Below are 23,694 nucleotides of genomic sequence, written 5' to 3' on the forward strand. Positions count from 1 at the left end.
ATTCCATTTTCAAATTTTATTATTTTCGCATCATTCGAAAAATGTGATTTTTACCAGATTCAACATGCCACAACAAATTCACTTTATACATTAACAAAAATTTCTTGGCTGTAATACAAAGCTGGCTAAGCAAAATTTACATTGTCAAAAATTTGAAAACGAGTAATATCAAAAAAATTTGTAATGAGAGCCGAAAGATGGGGGAAAAATCAACATTTGGGTGAAAATTTTGTGACGCAGAGTTACTGGAGGGCACTTTTGGTGGACTATAAAATCAAAATTTATGAACTTACAGCTATGAAAACCTCTAAGTTTCATACCATGAAAGTACTGAACAAGCTAAATTTTTCTCAAAGACTTACGACATCAAAATATATTTTTACGAACGCGCAAACATGGCTGCGGAGCCAAATTTGCCATTTGGTAGAAAATTTTCACAAAAACACGATTTCTCGCATAAATTTTTTGCTTGCAAAGATATTAACTTTAAACTCCTCATGTAAATGTAATTTGGCATTCTAAATGCAAAAATGAAGTCAAATTTAAGATCAAATTGTAATAAGGTGGTGAAATTGGACTTAAAAAGAAAAATAATGTAACAAAATTGTGATCCAACTGATATTTTTGCATAAAAATTATATTTACAAAGATATGTATTCAAAATCACTTCTTTAAGGGGATTTTGCTATTCTAAATTCGAAAATGAAGTCAAATTTAAAATAAAATTTCAAGAATGTAGTGTACATGGACTCTTGAAGAATATTATATGACAAATTGGCTTATCCAACACGAGTATTTGCATAAAATTGTTATTTACAAATATATTGATTTAAAATTCTCATATCAATATCAGTATGTACTCTATGCTATTCTTGAGGCATGATAAAATAAAAATTAAGATAAAATTACAAGGAAGGGTGTAATTAATAAGAATTCTAAATAAAATATTTGACAAAGCGGTCTATCCAACATATTTCTTTTTCACATATAAAGACGTTTACTGAAAATCATCAAGGGAAAAGTAGGATTGAAATAATTGCAACAAGAATTGCAACAAGTATTGCAACAGGACAGGAATGTTACTTTTGAAGACTTAGTCTGACAAATCAGCCCCTGTATTTTTTGTATAAAAGTGTATAATTTACAAAGAAATTGTGCCAAAATTTATCACCCTAAGTGTTATGCTAAATTCAGAATGAAGTTCAATTTAAGGGGAAATTTTTTTAAAAAAGGAAAAAAACTGGCTTTAGTTGAATAAATGATATACTATTCATGCTTTGTATTTATAAGTTCAAAACTCACAATATAGATAACTTTGTCTAATGCACTAAAAACTACTGCTGGAAAAAAAAAAAATCATAGCTTAACCCAATCCATCCTCAGATCTGCTATTATTCTCGACTTCCATCTCAATTGTATTCAGCAATGACTTGTAAAGCTCATCTCTTGTTCCAGTTACTTTCAAGTGCTTTTGATTTTTAAACACTTTCCTGTATCTTAACTGTGTTTTCAGCGATTCCACTGTTGAATTTCTGGAAAGCTCATCCAATTCCTCCTTAGTGGTACAGACACCTCCATCTTTGATAACACAGTCAAGGATTGATGCTTTTAACTCTGCCTGTCTAACTTCTTTCTGTTTCATCATTTCCCTATTGGCAGCAAGTTTCGTTTTAATGATCTCTTTTTCACGCCTTACAGACTCAAGGTGCTTTTCCCGCAAGTACTTTCTATTTTTAAGGGCGGAATCCATTAGCTCTTCTTTCTTTGTGTCACTTTGCTTATCAAACCATGCAGCAGTGTTGTTGTGATTCCACATTATTATGGAAGACCGATGGTGCGTTGTTGCATGTCTCCTCTTCAGCATATCATAGTCTAAGTCACCGAAGAGACGTTCTCCTGATAAATTTGTTAAGGGACATGTATCCAAAATCTCCTTTGTCTCCTCATCCAGATCTTCGTATATTTCTCCCTCCAGAAAGTCTTTAAGTTGTCGCCTTAGCACAATCTGGCACTTCACAGCAATCTTTTTAAGGGTTGTACTCCACAAACTCTTTTGTCCTTTCAAAGAATTGAAAACCAAGTCAAGCGTAGCATCATCTTGAACACTGTAGTCATCGAACACAGAGGTCGCATCAACTTGATTTTCAATTCCATGGGAGACGAGGTTTTCAATCTTGCAATCCAGTTTTCTTACATACTCCGGAAAAGATCCATATGGGAGGTTGCTGTTCATTAATTTCCAGTATGAACTGGTGATGATGATATTGAATAATGCTACAGCTCCAACCATGGCGAGGATTCTGTCATCAAGAGCATCTGCTGTGACACTTTGGAGTTTCATGTTCGAATGAAAGTTGGCATTTGACAAGAAATCAATCATGTGTTGACAATGGAATAAAGTTGCAGCAGCGTTATCAAATATATTGTTAAATCTGTTGTTGCGAAAAGAAGAAAATTTTGATCTAATATTGTGTTCATCACAATAGGCTAACCAGTTCACTCTGCTCCCACTTTTCTCATCGCATCTTGGACCAAGACACTCCGAAGAAGTTCTTATCAAACGTATTGCTGCGGATTCTGGAGATGAATTTGAAAATGCAGCAAATTTTGCTTGCATATCTCTTCCAAGTCCACTAGGGCAAATCTCGCTTTCCATTTCCTTCAGTGCCTCCTGCGTTGCCTGAGCAAGTCCTAACAGGAAGTGGGCATTACAGTATACAAAGTGAGTAATGACACTTTCATCCCCAAGGTAGTCCTTTCTAAACTGTGCCATCTTCTTATTGAATGATTTGTTCACTGCTGCTCTGTCTGACATGAGGCTCTTCATTTTCTCTACAAGCTCCCTAAAGACGTCATCCCTCTTCTTTTCATCATCTGCATTTATGCAATATATATTTGTCAGTTCATGTAGAAGTTCAAGAGTTTTTTCCAGCAATGTGTTAGCATCATCGGTTGCAACTTCAGTGAATCCTACACTCAACTGTGTCTTGTCTGCTAGTATGATGTGCCTTTCTAAATAATGCTGCTTTTGACGGCTTGTGGCATCAGAAGCATAGGTGTAGTGGTCTGACTTCTTGATTTGATCTACGACCTGGTGCATTGAGATATGATGTGCCTCATCTGCAAAATTTAGAGCTGTAGACATACTGGGTAGTTCCTTACGTGAAAATTCCTTGCCAAAAAAACGTTTACTAACAATCTGAATAACTTCAGAGCACTTGGTCGCTGCAACTCCTGCCTTTCCTTGTAGATCCATATAGGCTAGTCTCACATGGTTTTTAAATCGATTACTTCTATCATTCTTTAGAGAACACTCTTTTTCACCATCATCCATGGCCTGCAGCTCACTCAGAGATTGTGTTTTTACTTTTTCATCCTCAAATTTTTGCTTCCAACTGCTTCGACCTTTTTGTGCAAGAATTAATTTCTTTTTCATTTCCACAATTTCAGCATTGAGCTTCTCGTTGTTACTGTTCAGGTCATCCATCTTACTGATTGCTTCTGTAATTTCTTTTCGTAAGGAGACATTCATCTTGTAAGTCCTTGACTTATTTAAGCAGTCTAGATTTTGTTCCGTCTCTCTGAGCTGCCGGATTAGCAATTTTGTCTCTTTTGTTTTATCTCGTAGTAGACGCTCAAGTTCACACAATCGCTCATTCTCTTGAACCAAAGTCTCTCGTTCCTCTTTCAAAATTTGTATCTCCATTTCTTTCTGTGAAATATTTATATTGAGCGCATCATTCACTTTTTTCAGCTGCTTACATTCTTTTTCAGAAGCACCTTTGCTTGGTCAGGATGGAGTAGTGGGCGCAGATGAAAAAAAAGGCTCTGCTAACAATTGGTCTAACACCTGATTTTTTTTGTTTTTAACTAAAGCCCTAATTTTTTTGCAAAGTGACAATATCTTTGAACGCAACTGAGAATCGGACATTACAGCGTCTGAGTTCAGTTTCTTTATCCATCTAATAACAAAACTCATAGGGAGTCCTTCCTTATCCTGGAAATGTTCTAAGGCTCTAACAACAGAATTAGTAATTACAACAGATTGTGATGGTACAAATGGCTTAACACCAATGAGATGTAACCTATCCAAACCTAAACTCGATAATGGCAAACAAAGAGCATGGAAATCAAATGTTTGATTCAGAAAAGGCTCCACAGCGTCTGTGGTCATCTGCAGACAGTTCTTCACAATCGATGTCACATGGTGGCTTATCCGGCTCTTTGAGACATTTTCCAAAGTTGGGTCCAGTTTGCATAGCCAGTCATGAAGCTGGAGAGTAAATAAAGAAAAACCCAAAAAACCAATGTTTTAAAAATAATAAAATTGATTGCAGTAGTTCTTCAAAAATCCTTAAAACGCTTATTGCTTTTCCACTTGAATTAATACCATGGATAGTAACTATCAACTGTTGATCATTAAATTTGTGCTTCCCTCCTAACAACTAGGAACTTGTTCTACAATATAATTTTGTACCTCAACTTCAATTTGTATCAATATGCCATTAAATTGCATTTTGGAAAAAGAAAAGTTCCATGGTAAACAGCCTAAAATGGCAACCAACCTCAATCCGCTAAACATTTCATGGCATGGTTCAATTCTAACCGAACCATGGTCTTACCATGAATTCTAAGCTAGTTGTAAAAGTATTAGGACTGAGACAAAGTGTACTCGCATTCTAGTCAAATCATAAATAGTAATCACACAAATTCACACACTATAATTAGTTATGCGCAGAAGATTTAAAACTGTCAACAGGAATGCCAACAACGGCAAAATAATTGAAATCTTTAATCGTAACATCTACAAAATATGATTTTAAATAATACAGACAAATGAAACATTCACTGAACTAGACATACCCAGCACATACAGACCATAGACATGGCAATAGTATACAGTTACACACATCATACATAACAGCTGGAAACAGATGCCTATATGACCTTAATGTGCCACAAGCGCCATCACCACCTAGTCGATGGCTCAAAAAATGAAATGAAAGTGCTTCAGCTTCGAATTTGCTAGTCTACTCTTCTGTAAATTAATAGCCCAGACCAGGGATCTCGATATATCCTGCTGCACTGAATTGCAAATATGGGTAGGAGTAGGAGTGAGAATGTAACTTACATCAGCAAAAGTACATCGGTCGTCCTCTGATTTTAAAAAATTCAGCTGCACCAAAAGTCTATGGGTCACAATCATGGACGATGGTAAAGTCTTGGACTTCTTAGGTCGACCTCTTCCCTGGGGTGTTAAGAAATTCTCTTTCATCAGAATGTAGGTTTCATCCTCTGTAATATGAAAAAGAAAAGTCCTAAAATGATTAGTGTGGGAGAAAAAAATGAATGGCATTGCATATCCAAAATCTTGAATACAGGTAGTGTAAATAAAGATGTCCCCATAGCAAGGGTCATTAAACATTGATTTAAATCTATAACTCTAAATTCAAGAAACTTAACTAAACACTTCACTAACACTCATGGAGATTCCATTTAAATTGATATTAATATTAAGGTGCACTAAAATATGAACACAGCACATCATCAATGATTATGATGATGACAATGACAACAACATACGAATACGATGATTGGTGAAATGACAGCATCAAATTTTAGTAGGCTACATATACAAGTACGACAACAAATAGGCTGAACACGGTCATAGGGATATCGTAAACATATTCAATAAAAACTATCTAGTGATCACATCGTAAGTAGATTACTGTGTAAACATTCCCTGTTCCTAGCAACGAGGAGAACAACAAGGGCACTCTTGGGTCGAACTTATTCTTCTATCATCACATCACTCACAAATTATCCACCAGTTCAACAAACCATTTCTTCATATTCATAGTAGACAATTTTAATTTTAATATTATTTTTATAAATTAAATAAGAACTCTGAAAATCTAAATAGATAACATACCTAGCAGTTGTTTCAGTTGTTCCAAAGACAACGATGTCGGTGTCGGAGTTTCGTTAGGATGTTGCTCGCCAGCGGTGACAGCGACAGCCGCCATTCCCCCAGGCGTGAGAAGACCGTGATTGCTCTCTGTATGGTATTTTTCCAAGCTCGTTCCGCTAGCCGTCTTAATATAAACTATGCCGATTTTCACACAGTGAAAAAGTTTAAATGATGACGTTTCCACAGGTTTCAAACAATAATGGAATTTTTTAATCTGGGAGGGTATTTTTTACAAATAAATATTTCAAAGCGCCTGTAGCGTCCGTCGAAGTTAGAAACCGTCGCTTTGTTCGATATCAAAAGAAAGGTCAGTTATTCCCCTTTCTCATGGAAGTACTTTCGTTACACATGCGCAGTTGACGGCGGACGGAAACCGAAAGGAAAACAAAGGGGGTTATTTCAGACCATCGCCGATCAACCGGTCGCTGCGTGAGATAGTGCTAGAAGCTCCGTTAGATACGAACGAATCAATTAGGGTTATGTTTTTTGTACAGTTTAATGATTCATATGGTACGAAAGAATAAAAATGCAGCTTCAAACTGCTGTTTTAAAAATCGAAATCACTCCACTCTGAGAAAAGATATTAGAGTGGAAATATTACGAGTTTTTCACGTTTACGCTACGCCCGCTGCCTGATCGGCTCTCCGATAGCGAGCATTTGTGGTACCTAATATTATATAAGCCAAATTAGTAGCACACAACAAACTATAGAAAATGTAGAACTGTAAAAATATCATATAAAGAATTAATGTTCCACGCAGAGACCATCAATTTGCAAAATAAATAAAAGGCAACATTAACCAAAGCAAGTGACAGTGATTTGAAATTTTTGATTAACACTGCACTGCGGTGGTCAGCAAAGTATGAAGTGAATAGAAAAGTGCCAGAAGACAATAGAGAATAAAAAATTTTTTCGCGGCGGTGGTGGGGTTTGAACCTGCGACCTTATTGGTACGACAACTCCGCCTGGCAGGTGAGAGCGTGGCTCTACCGTGTGAGCTATCCACGAACACAAAAATATTCGTTTCAAACCCAAAGTCATTACTAGATCCCTCTCTCACCCACTTCTTGAGACCGCCGATTCGTTCGGCCACCACCATCGCGAATAATTATGACCAGCAGTTAAGCTTAATAGCCAATATTCTCAACACAAACATATAACATAGAAACGATTGAGACATTGAGTATGCTCCGGTGTATGGGGTGAATTTTTTAAATTCAGATAAGTGAGTGGAGCAGGCACTTATGTTGGTAACAACAAGATATGAAGTGAATAGAAAAGTGCCAGAAGACAATAGAGAATAAAAAATTTTTTCGCGGCGGTGGTGGGTTTGAACCTGCGACCTTATTGGTACGACAACTCCGCCTGGCAGGTGAGAGCGTGGCTCTACCGTGTGAGCTATCCACGAACACAAAAATATTCGTTTCAAACCCAAAGTCATTACTAGATCCCTCTCTCACCCACTTCTTGAGACCGCCGATTCGTTCGGCCACCACCATCGCGAATAATTATGACCAGCAGTTAAGCTTAATAGCCAATATTCTCAACACAAACATATAACATAGAAACGATTGAGACATTGAGTATGCTCCGGTGTATGGGGTGAATTTTTTTAAATTCAGAAAAGTGAGTGGAGCAGGCACTTATGTTGGTAACAACAAGATATGAAGTGAATAGAAAAGTGCCAGAAGACAATAGAGAATAAAAAATTTTTTCGCGGCGGTGGTGGGGTTTGAACCTGCGACCTTATTGGTACGACAACTCCGCCTGGCAGGTGAGAGCGTGGCTCTACCGTGTGAGCTATCCACGAACACAAAAATATTCGTTTCAAACCCAAAGTCATTACTAGATCCCTCTCTCACCCACTTCTTGAGACCGCCGATTCGTTCGGCCACCACCATCGCGAATAATTATGACCAGCAGTTAAGCTTAATAGCCAATATTCTCAACACAAACATATAACATAGAAACGATTGAGACATTGAGTATGCTCCGGTGTATGGGGTGAATTTTTTTAAATTCAGAAAAGTGAGTGGAGCAGGCACTTATGTTGGCAACAACAAGATATGAAGTGAATAGAAAAGTGCCAGAAGACAATAGAGAATAAAAAATTTTTTCGCGGCGGTGGTGGGGTTTGAACCTGCGACCTTATTGGTACGACAACTCCGCCTGGCAGGTTTTTTAATTTTTTAAAATTCCACCCGCCACCACGCCGCACAAAAATTATTTTTTATTCTCATTGTCTTCTGCCTTCTATTCACTTCATATCTTGTTGTACCACATTAGTCTGCTCACTCACTTTCCCTGAATTAAAAAAATTACCCATACACGGCATACCAATATTCTCAACAATCGTTTCTATGTATATGTTTGTTGAGACATTGGCATTTAGCTTAACTGCTGGGTCATTTTTTTATTCGCGATGGTGGTGGCCAAGGAATCGGGCATCTCAAGAATGGTGAGTAGAAGGATCTAGTAATGACTTTAGGATAAAGAATTTTTTGCTGTCGTGGTGGGGTTGACTCACCTTATGGTACGCCAACTCCGCGGAGGTTTCGTAATATTAAAGTCCACGTCAACCCCACCACCGCCGCGAAAAAAATTTTTTTTATTCTCTATTGTCTTCTGGCACTTTTCTATTCACTTCATATCTTGTTGTTACCAACATAAGTGCCTGCTCCACTCACTTTTCTGAATTTAAAAAAATTCACCCCATACACCGGAGCATACTCAATGTCTCAATCGTTTCTATGTTATATGTTTGTTGAGAAATTGGCTATTAAGCTTAACTGCTGGTCATAATTATTCGCGATGGTGGTGGCCGAACGAATCGGCGGTCTCAAGAAGTGGGTGAGAGAGGGATCTAGTAATGACTTTGGGTTTGAAACGAATATTTTTGTGTTCGTGGATAGCTCACACGGTAGAGCCACGCTCTCACCTGCCAGGCGGAGTTGTCGTACCAATAAGGTCGCAGGTTCAAACCCCACCACCGCCGCGAAAAATTTTTTTATTCTCTATTGTCTTCTGGCACTTTTCTATTCACTTCATATCTTGTTGTTACCAACATAAGTGCCTGCTCCACTCACTTTTCGAATTTAAAAAAATTCACCCCATACACCGGAGCATACTCAATGTCTCAATCGTTTCTATGTTATATGTTTGTGTTGAGAATATTGGCTATTAAGCTTAACTGCTGGTCATAATTATTCGCGATGGTGGTGGCCGAACGAATCGGCGGTCTCAAGAAGTGGGTGAGAGAGGGATCTAGTAATGACTTTGGGTTTGAAACGAATATTTTTGTGTTCGTGGATAGCTCACACGGTAGAGCCACGCTCTCACCTGCCAGGCGGAGTTGTCGTACCAATAAGGTCGCAGGTTCAAACCCCACCACCGCCGCGAAAAAAATTTTTTTTTATTCTCTATTGTCTTCTGGCACTTTTCTATTCACTTCATATCTTGTTGTTACCAACATAAGTGCCTGCTCCACTCACTTTTCTGGTGGTCAGCAAAATAATGATTTGAGGATTTGGGATGGAAAGTCCTTGACAAAGTTGCATGACCTATTGATAAGTTAATAGAAGATCGATGGAATGACAGAAATTTTCATGTCAATGTTTAAATGCTCAATAATAATGACAAACTGTCATCATTAGCTTCCTTATTGCTTTTGTTTGTTTTTAAGGTTTTTACGGCGCTTGCAACACATTTATGTCATGAAGAAAATGGGATTGTGAAAAAATTATAGAACTACAAGTAAAGGTACCGAGTATAAGGAAGACAAAGGGGACTAGTTCAAATAGGGAACATAAGTAGACTCCAAGAACACACTATCAGTGTACTCGATTTGAGATCAACTCAAAATCTCATTCAGACACCAGCACAGGATCCCACTAGGAGGAATACATAAATTTTTACTGAATATATTCAAAACAGAAAATGTAACTAACAATACATAACAGAGAGATGATTTACGAAGGGAAAAAAATAATCTCCAAAAACTAATACCAATTATTTGACATTACTGTTTCCCTTTCAGCTAAAAGACTCCAACAAGGGCCAGGAGAAAATCAATCAATCCCTTTCCAAGACAAAAACAGAAAGCAACTCAGAAAACAGACATAAGAGGAGAGAAGATACAGCAAGTGACTTGCTCACCATGGGAGGTCAAGGGACCCCACCCAGACCACCCTGATTCACCCACCTTAAGACTGTTAGTATTGTTGAGGTTTGGTATGGACATCCTGTCAGCAATGACATCAATGATTCGTCCCACTGTCCACACCTTGGAAAAAAACAAAAACACACATACACAAAAAAAAAGGAATTATTTTCCTAACAAATCACATTTCTTAATGTGCACATAAGTTTATTGTTTTTTTCAGGAGGCCAGCACAGCTTCCCATAAGCCACATCACAGCCTCTATTAATTGTTTTTGTCACCATGTACTGCTCTCTTTCAACAGCAGGGGCGATAAACAGAGTAAGCTCTGTCCTCACTAAGAAACCAGGCTTGGAAAACTGAACGTTCCAAGTTGATAATAGTATGAAATAATGGGTAAATTTCAGTTAATTACTAAGAAATGCAAATAATTTATGATAAACGCAGGGACCAATCTCCCCCTAAAAAAAATATAATACATACATTTTCTGATAAAAGCAAAGAATGCTTTCCCCTTTAAATGAATAACACACAATTTCTGATACATAAGATTACAAGTTTTTCATAACATCACAATTTGTCTTATCCAGTATCTACAGGGATGCCCTTTGCTAAAAAGTTTTTCTCATAAAGAGCATATTATATGAAAATATTTCACGCAAAGCTTCTCTTCATCAAATGGTATTACCCTTAAATCATAGAAAAGGATGCATATCAGTCTAACTTATCCTTACAAAAGCCTGGTTTTACCACTTTAGCGAGAAAAAGGACATTCTTGATTGTAGTCTTGGTGAGGATAATAAATAGATGATAAATAGGATTAATTTATTTGTTCTCCTGAAATTCTTTCTTGGTATTATTAGGACTGATGAAAAGTTTGAGATCCAAAAGCCTTTATTCAGATCAGGTAAGACCAGAATATAACTTTGTTAATACAGGATTTTATCACATTCGTTGAAGGTCTCCTGAATGAAATGAACTACCTGTGAACAAATAAACAAAAGCAATGTTATATAACAATCACCTTAGAAAAAAATAGAGGTGCTGGCAGTTTAGCAGAGTCTAGCGGTGGAATGACCTTGAAATAGACCCTTTCAGTTTGTGGTATCCCAGAGTCTCCTTCTGCTTTTGTCTTCATTTTCATTAGATTGACCTTGGCAGACATCTTGATTGATTTAGGATTGGTGAGTTTGGCTTTAGCCTTGGGCTCTTTCTGGGCTATAAAAAGATGGATATATTTTTTTTTAATAAAAAAAATAATTTAAAACATTCAAGGCGAATTGATATTCATAAAGATTTCAGATTTAATTAAATAGTAAATTTGCAATGTGTTTTTTTTATTATTACTATTACAGCAAACTTTTCAAATAGCTAAAATGGGACACCCTTATGCATGGGTGCAAGCAACTGGACCTCAAAAAGCCTGCAAGTCTACTTATGACCAGACATATAATCTGAAAAAGTCTGCAAGATTCACGGACTTATCTCGTCATTTGAAGTCTTGTTCTCAGCATCTAGTCTTCATAATAGTAGTTAATACATAATAATGTTGTATGTTTAATCCAAAGGTTGTAATGCAGTAATTTGTTAAGTTTCTTGTCACAAGTTGCACAATTTTAAAATATACAAAAATAAACTATAAAAAATAAAATAAAATAAAATCCAAATCGCAAAAAGCCGGCGACGTTTTTTTCGGCAATCCAATCGGCCGGCACTCTTGCACCCATGCTAATGTGCAAGACGGTCAATGACCCAAAAGAGCATTATGTTTGGACCATTATATAATTCATATAATCTAGATTTAGATATTTATCTCTGTTCCTTTTAATTTGCTTGCCAAAAATGCATAATTCCTGGGACATGCAAAGGTCATTTCCATACAAATAAACAATCCAATTTTATACAATTTGTTCTCCAGATCGTCAAATCGGGACAGTCCCTATTTTATCAGGACAGTTGGCTGCTGTGATTAAATAAGGATTTTAAAATAAAGAATGGAAAATTTTTAAGAAGAAGAAAAAATAAAAGAAGGGAAAAGAAAAAAAGAAAAGAAAGGAAAAGAAAATGAAAATTTAAAAAAACAAACAAAAAAAGAGAAGACAATGTACACATCTTACCAAGAATATTTTGTACATGTTGTGCTGTCTTGGATACCTCAGGTTTTTTCTCTGGTAGTTTAGGGCATTTGTGATCTTCCTGAAGGCGATGACTGGTAGGTATAGGAGGAAACGTTAATAAAAAATTTATTAACAGTGTAATCCAAAATTTTAATCAACATTTTGTCCATCAACTAATCACAATGCCAAACATATATATATATATACATAAATAAATTTTGATTCAAACCAAATCTTATGAAATCAAAATTAGTTCCTACATAATTCAAAGAAAAAAGGAAGAAAAAAGAATTGTATATCAAATCAAAATATATGATTGAGGGTCCCGGTAGTGAAGTTGGTAGAGCACTTGTTTCACATATAAAGGGACTGAAATAGTTAAAAAAGTGAAGTCAAGATTTTTTTCTGATCCCCTTGTCCAGCCAGTAGTGATTGGGTAGCTGGGTCTGATAGATCTGGCAGAAACTAATTCGCTATAGACTAGCATCCTATCCAAGGAGTAGCGAGCAATTGTTAGTCCATTTCATGCTATAAAAAGCTCTGGTTCAAAATTGATGTAATATTGTTATTCAGTTTGATTACATATGTCCATTTCTTTCACAAACTGCAACATTTCCATCCATTGTCCTGAAAATAATTTTCCAAAATTTGGCTTTTAAACAATCCAGAAATACCAAATTAAATTTGTATAAAAAATAAAAGACAGGTCTGAGCAATGTAGAGCGGTTCAATTTGACCAAATACCTGATAGTAATAATAATACTACTAATAATAATGGCTAGTCCCTACTAAAATCAATCACCTACCAGCGGCAAAATTTAAAAACTATAGACCCATTACCCAAGCAACATCACAAATGTGAGACATTGTCTCCAAACCAGGCCTGCATCTGCCCCTGAAAAAATTGCCTGAAAATCCGCGAGATGTATTGGGTCCGGGTCCAGGACGGAGCCCTGGTAGGGGACCAGGGGGACGTGTCCCCCTGAAGCCGAAGCTGTTTCAATATAACATGAGCAAAGATCCCCATTTCCCAGAATATTTTCTTAGAATTTTACCAATTCAAAAGGAAGTGAAACAAAATGAAAAAGTATTTTAATTTTTAAATTTTTTTCGGCGGAAATTTACAGGCCTGTCCAAACGGTATTATGTTGAGATGAATTAAGTGCTGAAAACTGAATCATTAACCTCAAATATCAAACTAGGGGTAAATTTCTATTTATAATAGAAGAGAATAAAGATTAATTCTTCTGTTATAAAAAAAGGGGGTGAAATTTGTATTTGTTGGTGTATTTAAGGGTTTTACAGCGTTCGCAACACGTTTAGGTCATATCAGTGCCAGTAAAAGGGAAGAATAAGGGATTGGAAAATGTTCTAGAATTACAATTTAGGTACAACCAAGAAAAGGTAAGACAAAGGGGTATTGGTTCAAAAAGGGAACAGATGTAGATTCCAAGAGCACACCATCAATGTACTTAGTTTGAAATCACCTAAATGTCTCATCCAGACACCAACACAGATCCCACTAAGAGGAATGCACTCAAATATTTACATTATTAAAGATTCAAAATAATGTTTTTAAGGGTTTTACGGCGCTTGCAACACATTAAGGGCATATCAGCGCCAGTAAAAAGGAAGAAAATGGGAGATAAAAAGTTAAAGAAAAGGTGAGACAAAGGGGAATTGGTTCAAATAGGGAACAGATGTAAATTAGTTTAAGATCACCTAAAAGTCTCATCCAGACACAAGCACAGGTCCCAACTAAGAGGAATACACTCAAATGTTTAAAAATCATATAATATAATATGTAAACTAAACATAATACAATTCATAACAGAGAGATGATTTACAAGGGAAAAAAAATATCATCTCCCAAAACTATAACTATACATTCGACTGTTTCCCTCCCAGCCAAAGAACTCCGGCCAGGGCCAGGACAAAACCAAGTAATCTCAATCCAAGACAACGACAGGAAACAATTGGAAAACGGGTTGGGGGAATAGAAGACACAGCATGTACCTCCCTGCCCACTATGGGAACATTCAAAATAACAAAAATTACCATACTTAGCAGAGTTTACAAGGAAAAAAATATCATCTCCCAAAACAGTAACAATGCATTTGTATGTTTCCTTCCCAACCGAGCATTACGGTCAGGGTCAGGGCAAAACCCAAGTAATCTCATTCCAAAACAAAGACAGAAAGCAATTGGAAAACAGACATAAGGGGATAGAAGACACAGTAAGTGCCTCCCTGCCCTCTATGGGAAGCCAGGAACCACACCCAGAAATTTATATTTTATATGGTTCTAATCCTAATTCTCACTTTTCAGAATCTGGTACATCCCGACATCATTTTCAAATCGAGACAAGGGGTTTAGCAATGACTATGAAAAATGTTTTTTTTCTCTTTTTGAGGAAAATTTTTGTCTAAAATCAAAGCCCTATCTCCACTGAGTAAAAATGTTTTTGAATTTTGAAAATCCATTCATAAATAAACAAGTTATGCAGTTTCAAAGGTGTCATTTATTTGGATGACCCGCAAAGAGGTAAAAAAACGCGAAAATATGGGACGCTTTTTCGGCATTTTTTTTCGACCTTTGGTTGTATCTTGCGTAATAAGTGGATTAAAAGATTGAAACTTGAAGAGCAAATTAGGATGGTGTTTTGTAAAATACGGGAAAAGTACTCGTCATATTCATATGAAATTTTACAACCAAAAAGAAGAAATGTTCATGTATTACCTTGTCAGTGACAAAACCTCCACGTCCGGTAGTTTTAGAAATATTTTACTCCAAAGAGTAAAAATCTATTTTTAACGGTCTTCTGGTAATCGCAAGAGTTTTGTCGCTTGACATAATCTAAAATGATCTTTTTTCTAACGGTGTGCCAGCTTTCAGTCATATTCATCGATAAACAGCTTCGTAATTAATTTTTTAAAATAGCATATACAAAACGGCTTCGTCCCATATTTTGACGCGAATTCGGGCACTTCGTGAGCGAAAAAGAGGCCCAAAGATTTGTGCGGGATAGTCATTGCTAAGGGGTTACAAATCCACGAAAAGAAGGGGAGAAAAAAAATTAGTAGTTCCATGAAGCAGGAGTTCTTTGGCTTATCCTAGTTTCTATAGCGTGAAACGGACAATAGTAATTGCCTGCTACCCTTTGGGCAGGATACTAGTCTATCGCAAAGTACCTTCCGCAAGATCTAACTGATCCAGCGATCCAATCACTGATGGGAGGACAAGGGGGGTCAGAAAAAAAATCCCCACTGAACCCAGGATTGATCTTGGTCCCTTTGATTGTGAAGCGTATGCTCTATCAACTGAGCTATTGGGACCCACAAAAGAAGGGGAAAAAACATTTTTAAAAGTTCATGTTTTCTTTAAAATTAAAATGCTAAGATGAAATGTCTCAAAACTGACTTCAGACAGAAGAATCCCCCACAATGGTGGCATGAAATCTGTGCAAGTTCTTTCTTGACACATCCCTCAATGGAACAACCATAGAGTGGTCTCTCTGTCCGATTATCAGTCGAACAGTCTACATTTCTGCTGGCCAGCATAGGAACAGGCACCTGGAAGAATGCAATAACAATATATCAACGGAATGTCAAAATATGCATAGAATAGAAACCACAAGAACTTTGAATATTTAATCCACATGAATATAAAAACCATATTTTGTATCCTTTTGTAGATTTTTTAATGTTTTAATTCTTTCCTGTTTTTTTTCGGAATAATTTGTTTCATTTCATTACTTCTATAATAAATGTGCTCTGGTGGTAATATCATAAAAGTAAAATCAGTCAAAAATAAAAAAATAATGGATTAATTACCAATAACAATGCTAGAGACTGCGCTTTGAGAGAATACTCACAGGACAATGATGTTCCTCTCTATTTTTATGAGTTAAACTGCAAAAAAACAAAACAAAAATTAACAGCAAAATGTGATGACCATTTGAATTTTAATTTTCTTTCCTTATATTAACTTTATTATATTTATATATAAACATGCTGGGATGGTAAAAAGTGACGGATGGAGCTGATAGCAGGGGAAAAATCGCTGTTTTCTTATAGGTTTAAATCAGAAGAATGAAACTCTTGAACTGGAAATCAGCATGAATATATTATGGCTACATTATCATTTCTGGGACCCTTAAAAGTCCATTGAGCAAAGTTTAATACTCCTCACTCCAGTACTAACAGTCATATTTATTCCTCCCCAACTGCCAGTGCTGATGGGGAAAGAAGTGAGAAAAGAGGAAAACTTTGAATAATTGCCTTTAAGACACATTTTTACTGCATTAATAATCCCCACTTCTAGAGCAATTGAAATGAATATATAAAGAATATGACAGGGGTGAGAACAATATAAATGCTGAAGAGGAAAAACGAGATGAACTCTCATGAATTCACATGAATGAAAAATCAATCAAATTTGTTCAATTTTCAGCTATGGTGAACTTGGAGAAAGTTAACTCACTCAACACTAACTATATCCGTTGCCCACCCGGGTTACTTTTACCCCATGTCTATTGATTACATTCTTATGAGACAAATTATAGGCGTAGAATCAAAGCTAATGTTTTAAATTTTTACATGTTAATGGTAGTTGAATAAAACTATCTACGAACATGTATTTTTAATAATTATTTTCCAATAATTTTTAAAAGTAGCAAAAAACTCTAGGATTGATTGAGTTAAGAGACCTACCTGTCCTAAAAACTAGCGATTATCAAATTTATGTCACGAGATGTATAAATTTCTCCCATATTTTGAGAAAATGAAAGTAAATTGAAGCATTTAAGCAAATTCTTTCCAGACCTTTACTAAAACCATATCTTTTTTTCGCAACCAACCAAAATTAACTAACTTGGCACATTTCACTTTCACTTAACAAAATGAAATTGTAAAATGTGAGCAAACTACAAACTGATTTGACAGTCATGACCATTTCTTCATAAATACCGATGTAACAAAATTAAACTGAGATTATAGTTATATTACAGTGCAACCCCTGGATAACGACATTGCCAGGGACCTGGAAATTATGTCATTATCCAGGGGTGTCGTTATTCCGAGGTTGTCAAGATGGCGGAAAAAGGGGGCATGATGAGACCCGTGAATACATATAGTGCAATGTGCGGACCAATGCCTGAGAGAAGACATGTCTTAATGACGTTAGAATGTGTATTTCTCCTGCTTACATAGGGCATACCAGTTACGCTTTCACTCTCCAAATGTGTATTGTCATTGTTTTGATCGTAAACAGTGCTCCAAGGCTCTTTAATAAAACTAGGAATAAATCAAGAAAATCAAGTGCCAAAATGATATCACACAAGAACACTGATGCTCACATCTACTTTGAATACGTACTAATTGAAGTCCATGCGATACAGATGATGGATTTTGAACAATTTTTTTATTTAAGTGCTCCATAATTTACAAGCACTTAAAATTGTTAGATTTACGTCTTACGGTATTAAAAAAAAACAACAACTAGGTATTACCCGCAATAATATCAAGTTTGGACTGAATTTTAGAAAAAACAATAATTGATTTTGTAAATGAAAACAAAGTGAAAGAGGCTGTAATTGTTTTCCCGACTACTCCAACGTGTATTATAATATAAGACCATAATATCCATAATTGCACCCATTGGATACAGCATTGCCTTATATCAGTTTACCTCCACTGACCTCAGACAGGGAGTTAACAGGGAATGTAAATGGACCCTTGAGAGTTCCATCCACCGACAAACTTCTTTTGCTGTGGTTCCATATGAACTGGTGCTGAATTCATGCAGTCTAGTAAACATGCGTTCTGATTGGTCGGTAATAAAGCGATCTCGTTTTTTTATTGTTTAAGAGTACGAGATGACAATGGTCGGGTATCAAGAATCGGTTTCAACTGCAGTTTGTTGCTATAACGATGCCGCTATTCGGGGGTTTTTATTACTAATAACATATAGCAAAAAATTTGGGACCAGATGTAATAAAATACAAACAAACAAAAAAATCAACTTGAGCTATAAAGCGCAAATCCACTAAAAATTCTCAAAAATCACTTTACAAGTGGTCCAAAGCCAAGAGCAACACTTAAAATGAAGGAAAAGAAATGCTTAAATCTAAATAAAAATCTTACCAGAAAGTCTCTATACAGGCATCGCACAGGAATGGAAGGAAGTCTGAAAATAAAATAAATATTTTGGTTATCCCATGCTTGTAATTCAAAGCTTGTGTTATCAATTATCACATCATATGAGGAACACAGTCGTAATTGCCTAAATGCATGCCACTTTATGCCCAGTTCACCTAATTGCCCACTAATTTGGAAACAATATTTTCTCTATAAAATCTAGGCACCTATCTTTACGACGAATATTATATTTCTCCCGTCTCCGAATAAAATAGAGAAGGCACTTTTTCTCTATATTGACTGTTTGCCACAGACAACGATCGTATCAGTTGTTGAACGATCTATTTTGATTTCCATTCATTAAATAAAACGAATAATCCTGTGGTTGGTGGGGACCTAGTCTCTAAATTGTAAGTTTATCATCCCTGCCTAGAGAATTTATGTATGTGTGTAAGTTGTCAGTGTGATTCATGACTTCTTAACTTCATTTTTTTTTATTTAATGTCATTCTCAATGCCAGCACAGGAACATAACTCAACAAGATTCTTATATACAACGGGACCGCAATTATTATCCAAAGTATCATTATTTCAATAAACACTGATCACATTAATAAAAACAATCTTGTCACTATGGCGTGTGCAGTGTTGTCGACTTATGATAAAAAATATTTATTAAAAGGGCGTAACCCTCATGGGGGTTTGTTTTAAGCTGTGGCAGGAAATGTGTTCGAAATTTTAAGGATTTTTTTGTATTTTTGAAAGTGTTATGCACAATACTAAATGACCTAGATAGTATTGTGAGACATGAAAGGGGATTCTCATTATATAAAGAGTTTTTATCTAAGTTGGCACTTACGTCCTGGTACCATATGATGGCAAAGTGGAGGATAAATACAGAAGACTTCCCTCGTAGCAATACCAAGGTCAATCTTATGGCCCAGACCTTTTGCAATCTGATCTGTTTTTCCAACGTCATTTGTCACTTGCTATTTATAGATGTGACCGATCTCTCTTTGTCTGGGGTTCATGTGGGAAAAGGGCATTCAAAGAAGAGTCCCTTTCGATAAATTAATGTTACCATCATCTGCCCAGTGAAGTATACTATGGTATGTACTAGGGCACGTCAGGAAAGATTAGTTAAAGAGACTGACTACAAGCGTGTCATAATCATGAGAGATATGTTTGGTTTGCAAAAGAAAATCAATGAAAAACTAATGTATTTTGTAACTGAACCCTGCTAGGGATCGAGCCTGAGAGAACGATGGGACTGAAGCCCATTTTTAGCTATTAAAGAGCTATGTGCGCGCTCTCCATCAGTCTCATGCTACGTCCCTGAAAATATTTTCTCTCACAGGTCCAATGACCTTCTTACAAGGTTCCCTTCATTTGCTGATGAAATTCAAATAGTCTAAAGAGCTCCTCCCACTAAAATGACACATATCTGCATGCTGGGACTTGTAGCGCTTTGAGACTTAACCAAAAGACTTTTGATGTTACACCAATATTTGGTTCCCTTTCTTTTTCAAGTTCATCAACATCTACACCTTTTTCTTCAAGCGCTGTAGACCAGGCCATGCGACATCGTATCATTGTTCTACTACACCGAAAGCGAGCCATCGTGATAATAGTGATGGACAGCACTATCTAGTTGTAGAGGTTCCTCTCATGACCAGTGATTGATGGCATCGAATGAGCATTCGTGGCTGGGCAGAGGGTGCTGTAACCATACCTGCCAACCCATAGTGAAAAAAATAGGATGCTTCTTCAAAAAAATAGGAGTAAGCAATGTTAAGAGGGAAAAAAAAAAGAATTAAAAAAAAAAGAAACTACTAATATCGATACTGACTTTTTAGGTCGCCCATACTTGAAAATGATTTATATGAAAATAAAGTGCACTTGCCATTTATTTTTTAATTGAAACAAAATTACTGAAAACAGTAAGTGGGCCATGCTGACTGCAAAACTCACTTTCCCAATCGCCGCGAGATGCTGGTTTTGACGTAGCAAAGAGATCACATATTCTCTCTGTAAAATTGACTAAAAATTTCAACAGAAAAATATAAATAACTCTGGAACCGTTAGTCGTATCAAAATTTATGTTTTTTCAAGTCCCATCCCCCTGACTGGGCCAAATTCAAATAAAGATATTTTGAGTTTGAAAATGTTATCAAAATGCCTATCCATTCAATGCCTTGCTCTAAGACTGTCAGGGCCCGTGTCCTCTATTATTATTTGACCTCCCTTTTTAGTCACTAATCAATCAGTAAATTTTTTCACATACTGTATCATTTGAGTACTTTTGTGTCATTACGACACAGACCGTCTATAACTATAACTGTCATATATGAGGAAATAGGTGAGAAATGATAGTTTTAAGAGTTCTAATATGCTAATATAGTTATAAATTATATGCATGAGTTCATTAACAATTATCTAGATGAAGTTGTCTGTAGGTCTAAATAGACTTTTATGCGTCGGTGAAGTGCTGCTGAAATGAATGTCAATTGTCCCCCAAACGGATTATGGCAAGTTGGCAGCTCTGGAATCCCCTTTCGTTTTTTTTTTTCAGTCAGCTGGAGCCCAGTTTCAGGCTGATTCCTATATAGTAATTTTTGAGAATCAAATACACCTTTAGAAAGCTTCTTTTGTGCCCTTTACATGATACCAAAATCAGTCACATAGGTTCACAAATAATGCATTGTGACCAAAACAGTAAAGGGCCAAAAATAAAATTTAAAAAAAAACGAATTTCACCTTACAGTGAGCTTATCGGCGGCCACTGGACTGGTAGTGTTATTGTTATAACAAATAATACTAATACTGCATCATTGCCATGTCGTAGTAAACCAGATGTTATACTATCATTTGAAAACTGAAAGCTTAAGTGCCTAAGCCTAATTGAGAAGAGAGCTCATCATCATAAATCATAGTCATATAGTTATAGAATATAGAGCCTAACAAAATGGCAAGCTCACCAACAATGGCAATATTAATACTAATAATACCGTCTTACAACTAACGCTTTCGTGGTGCGCTGTGATTATCCCCAGACAACTGTCTGGGTATCCCCAGACACCTGTCTGGGGATAATGAAATTTCGTTATCACCAGACACATATTTGAAACTCCGCTCTTTTAAACAACTATCCACATTCCAGAATATGAAATGTTTCCGAATGCACATAGAAATAAGGAAAATTAATAAAACATCTATAAAAACATAAAATTAATCAACATTAAATCAGTTGTTACTACATATACACAATATCTGTCGACTTCGAAGTGGGTGTCATGGCCGAATGGTTTAGTCGTCTGCCCTGGAAGTTTTACCAGAATCGACGTTGTGGGTTCGAATCCTGGTTCTGCCACTTAAAAAAAAAATTCCATATTCTATTTAAGGAACGTTGCAAGGGATAAATGTCCCATCCATCCTCCCCCCACCCCTTTTTTTTTTTTTTTTTTGTGTGAGTCCATTATTTTCTCCTTTTTGTTTGGCCTTTTGTTCGGTATCTGAGCACAAATTTCTTAAAATTGTTTTTTTGTTTTTTTTAAATTATTGTTTATTTTTTTCTCCTCTATCTGACCATTCGGTCGCTCTCTGAATATTTGCTTGTCTGCTTTTTAATTATTTATTCTTTTTTAGACACTTTTTGAGATCGGGGTGGGGACGAATATGACAATTTGATAGAAACTAGAAAGGAATCGAGAGAGAGAGAGAGAGAGAGAGAGAGAGTTAAAAAAGAAAAGGTGGGGGGGGGGAGAGGATGGATGGGACATTTATCCCTTGCAACGTTCTGAAAAAGAAGACGGAATTAAAAAAAAAAAAAAAAAAAGGGAGCGGAACCAGGATTCGAACCCACGTCGATTCTGGTAAAACTTCCAGGGCAGACGACTAAACCATTCGGCCATGACACCCACTTCGAAGTCGACGCATATTGTGTTATTCTGTAGTAATAGTAGTAACCACTGATTTAATGTTGGTTAATTTTATGTTTTTATAGATATTTTATTAACTTTCCTTGTGCATTCGTAGACATTCCATATTCTGGAATGTGGATAAGTGTAAAGAGTGGAGTTTCAAATATGTGTGTGTCTGGGGATAACAAATTTTCATTATCCCCAGACGTGTCTGGGGATAATGACAGTCTTCCTTCGTACTTCGTAGTGTTGACTTCAATCAAGATCACGTCTGTGATGTTGCAAGACGGACTGACATTCTAAAGAAATAATAAGTATAATCACACAACTATTTGGAGTGTGGATCGCGTCGATTCTCTTAGTAGACTCTAGAGTCATGGATCCCTCACTCTCATTTCCCACATGCCACATGTGCCCAAGATGAGACTGCTCCGACTGATTCAAATTAAAGTCTTGAAGCATCATGTCTAAGTTATTAAGTGGCAGCGACAAAAATCAATATTAAGCTTTTACTATTTCTCTCTAAACTTTATCACAGGGGAATTGCCGTGGTTAGATGAACAGAGAGAAATAAGTTTTTGTAATAATAAAACAAAAAAAGAGACGTCGTTACCGGTGCCGTACCAAGTTGTTGACAAGCGTGGAAATGACAATGTTTTCCCAAATGTGGCAACTCCATTTGTTGAGGTAATGCTCGTTTGTTTTACGAATTCAAACTTAACGTGTGAGTGTTTCATCGGTTATTGAGTTTAGTGATGGGTGCTGGTGATTCTCAGTCATTTTCAGTTTGAGTTTTAGAATGGCGGGCAATGATCAATGATGGCAATTATTTTGGCAATGGCTTGGCTTGGTTTAAAAAAGGGCGAACGGAAGTCGGAGGAGGTTAGGTAGCAGTTAGCAGCAGTTCCGATTTTATGGGGTTCTGTCCCTTGTATCATTGACGGACTTGATGGCGGAACAAAATAATCGTAATAATCATCAAACAAATTATGTTATTTCCATGACAATCATGGGAGACACCCACAGAATAGTTAGAAGGGGAGGGGGGGGGGGGGGTAAATATTTTTCGCCGAATACCACACAGTGTGCAAGTCGTAAGCAATCTCTACGGGGGTTGCCCAGTTTGAGAGCACAGACCCAAATTGTAAGCATTCCAAAATATTCTAGAGTAAAACAAATAGACAGTTATCTTAATTTCTTACATGCATGACAACATAAAACTTAAGTAATTGTACATTATTTTGAACATCTAATTTTCAGTCTAAGAAAGGAAGGTCAAGAAATCATACACGGCCTACGTAGGCTGATTTGGAGCCTGTGATAAACTGCCCCCACCCCCTCCCCCCGTCAAAATGTCTCCAAAAGCCTAATATACAAGATAGCCTGTCTT

At 36.4% G+C, this 23,694-nt stretch overlaps 2 protein-coding genes across 3 annotated transcripts in view; both read right to left on the minus strand.

Annotated features, from left to right (window-relative positions):
* Window positions 1-23,196, minus strand: part of LOC144976764 (AN1-type zinc finger protein 1-like) — a 29,879-nt gene extending 6,683 nt beyond the window's left edge. Inside the window, exons 1-7 of one of the 2 annotated variants that reach the window (XM_078921168.1) lie at window positions 22,929-23,196; window positions 18,392-18,434; window positions 16,123-16,159; window positions 15,669-15,820; window positions 12,249-12,340; window positions 11,156-11,349; window positions 10,174-10,254 (exon numbers count right to left, since the gene is read on the minus strand). In XM_078921168.1, the coding sequence (XP_078777294.1) occupies window positions 10,174-10,254; window positions 11,156-11,349; window positions 12,249-12,340; window positions 15,669-15,820; window positions 16,123-16,159; window positions 18,392-18,434; window positions 22,929-22,983 (654 nt within the window). In that variant the 5' untranslated portion in view covers window positions 22,984-23,196. Of the gene's footprint in view, window positions 1-10,173; window positions 10,255-11,155; window positions 11,350-12,248; window positions 12,341-15,668; window positions 15,821-16,122; window positions 16,160-18,391; window positions 18,435-22,917 lie in introns of both variants that reach the window. The other variant, XM_078921167.1, reaches the window with a different exon arrangement.
* LOC144976761 (uncharacterized) lies at window positions 2-5,972 on the minus strand. The gene is made up of 2 exons (XM_078921163.1): window positions 5,132-5,972; window positions 2-4,273 (listed from the first exon to the last, which is right to left on the minus strand). The coding sequence occupies exon 2, from the start codon at window positions 3,704-3,706 to the stop codon at window positions 1,364-1,366; it is 2,343 nt and encodes a 780-aa protein (XP_078777289.1). The 5' UTR covers window positions 3,707-4,273; window positions 5,132-5,972; the 3' UTR covers window positions 2-1,363.
* Window positions 23,197-23,694: the final 498 nt, after the last annotated feature.

Source organism: Berghia stephanieae, chromosome 7, assembly GCF_034508935.2.
Source record: "Berghia stephanieae isolate SIO BIC M18660-M18661 chromosome 7, UCSD_Bste_1.3, whole genome shotgun sequence".
NCBI classification, from domain to species: Eukaryota; Metazoa; Mollusca; class Gastropoda; order Nudibranchia; family Aeolidiidae; genus Berghia; species Berghia stephanieae.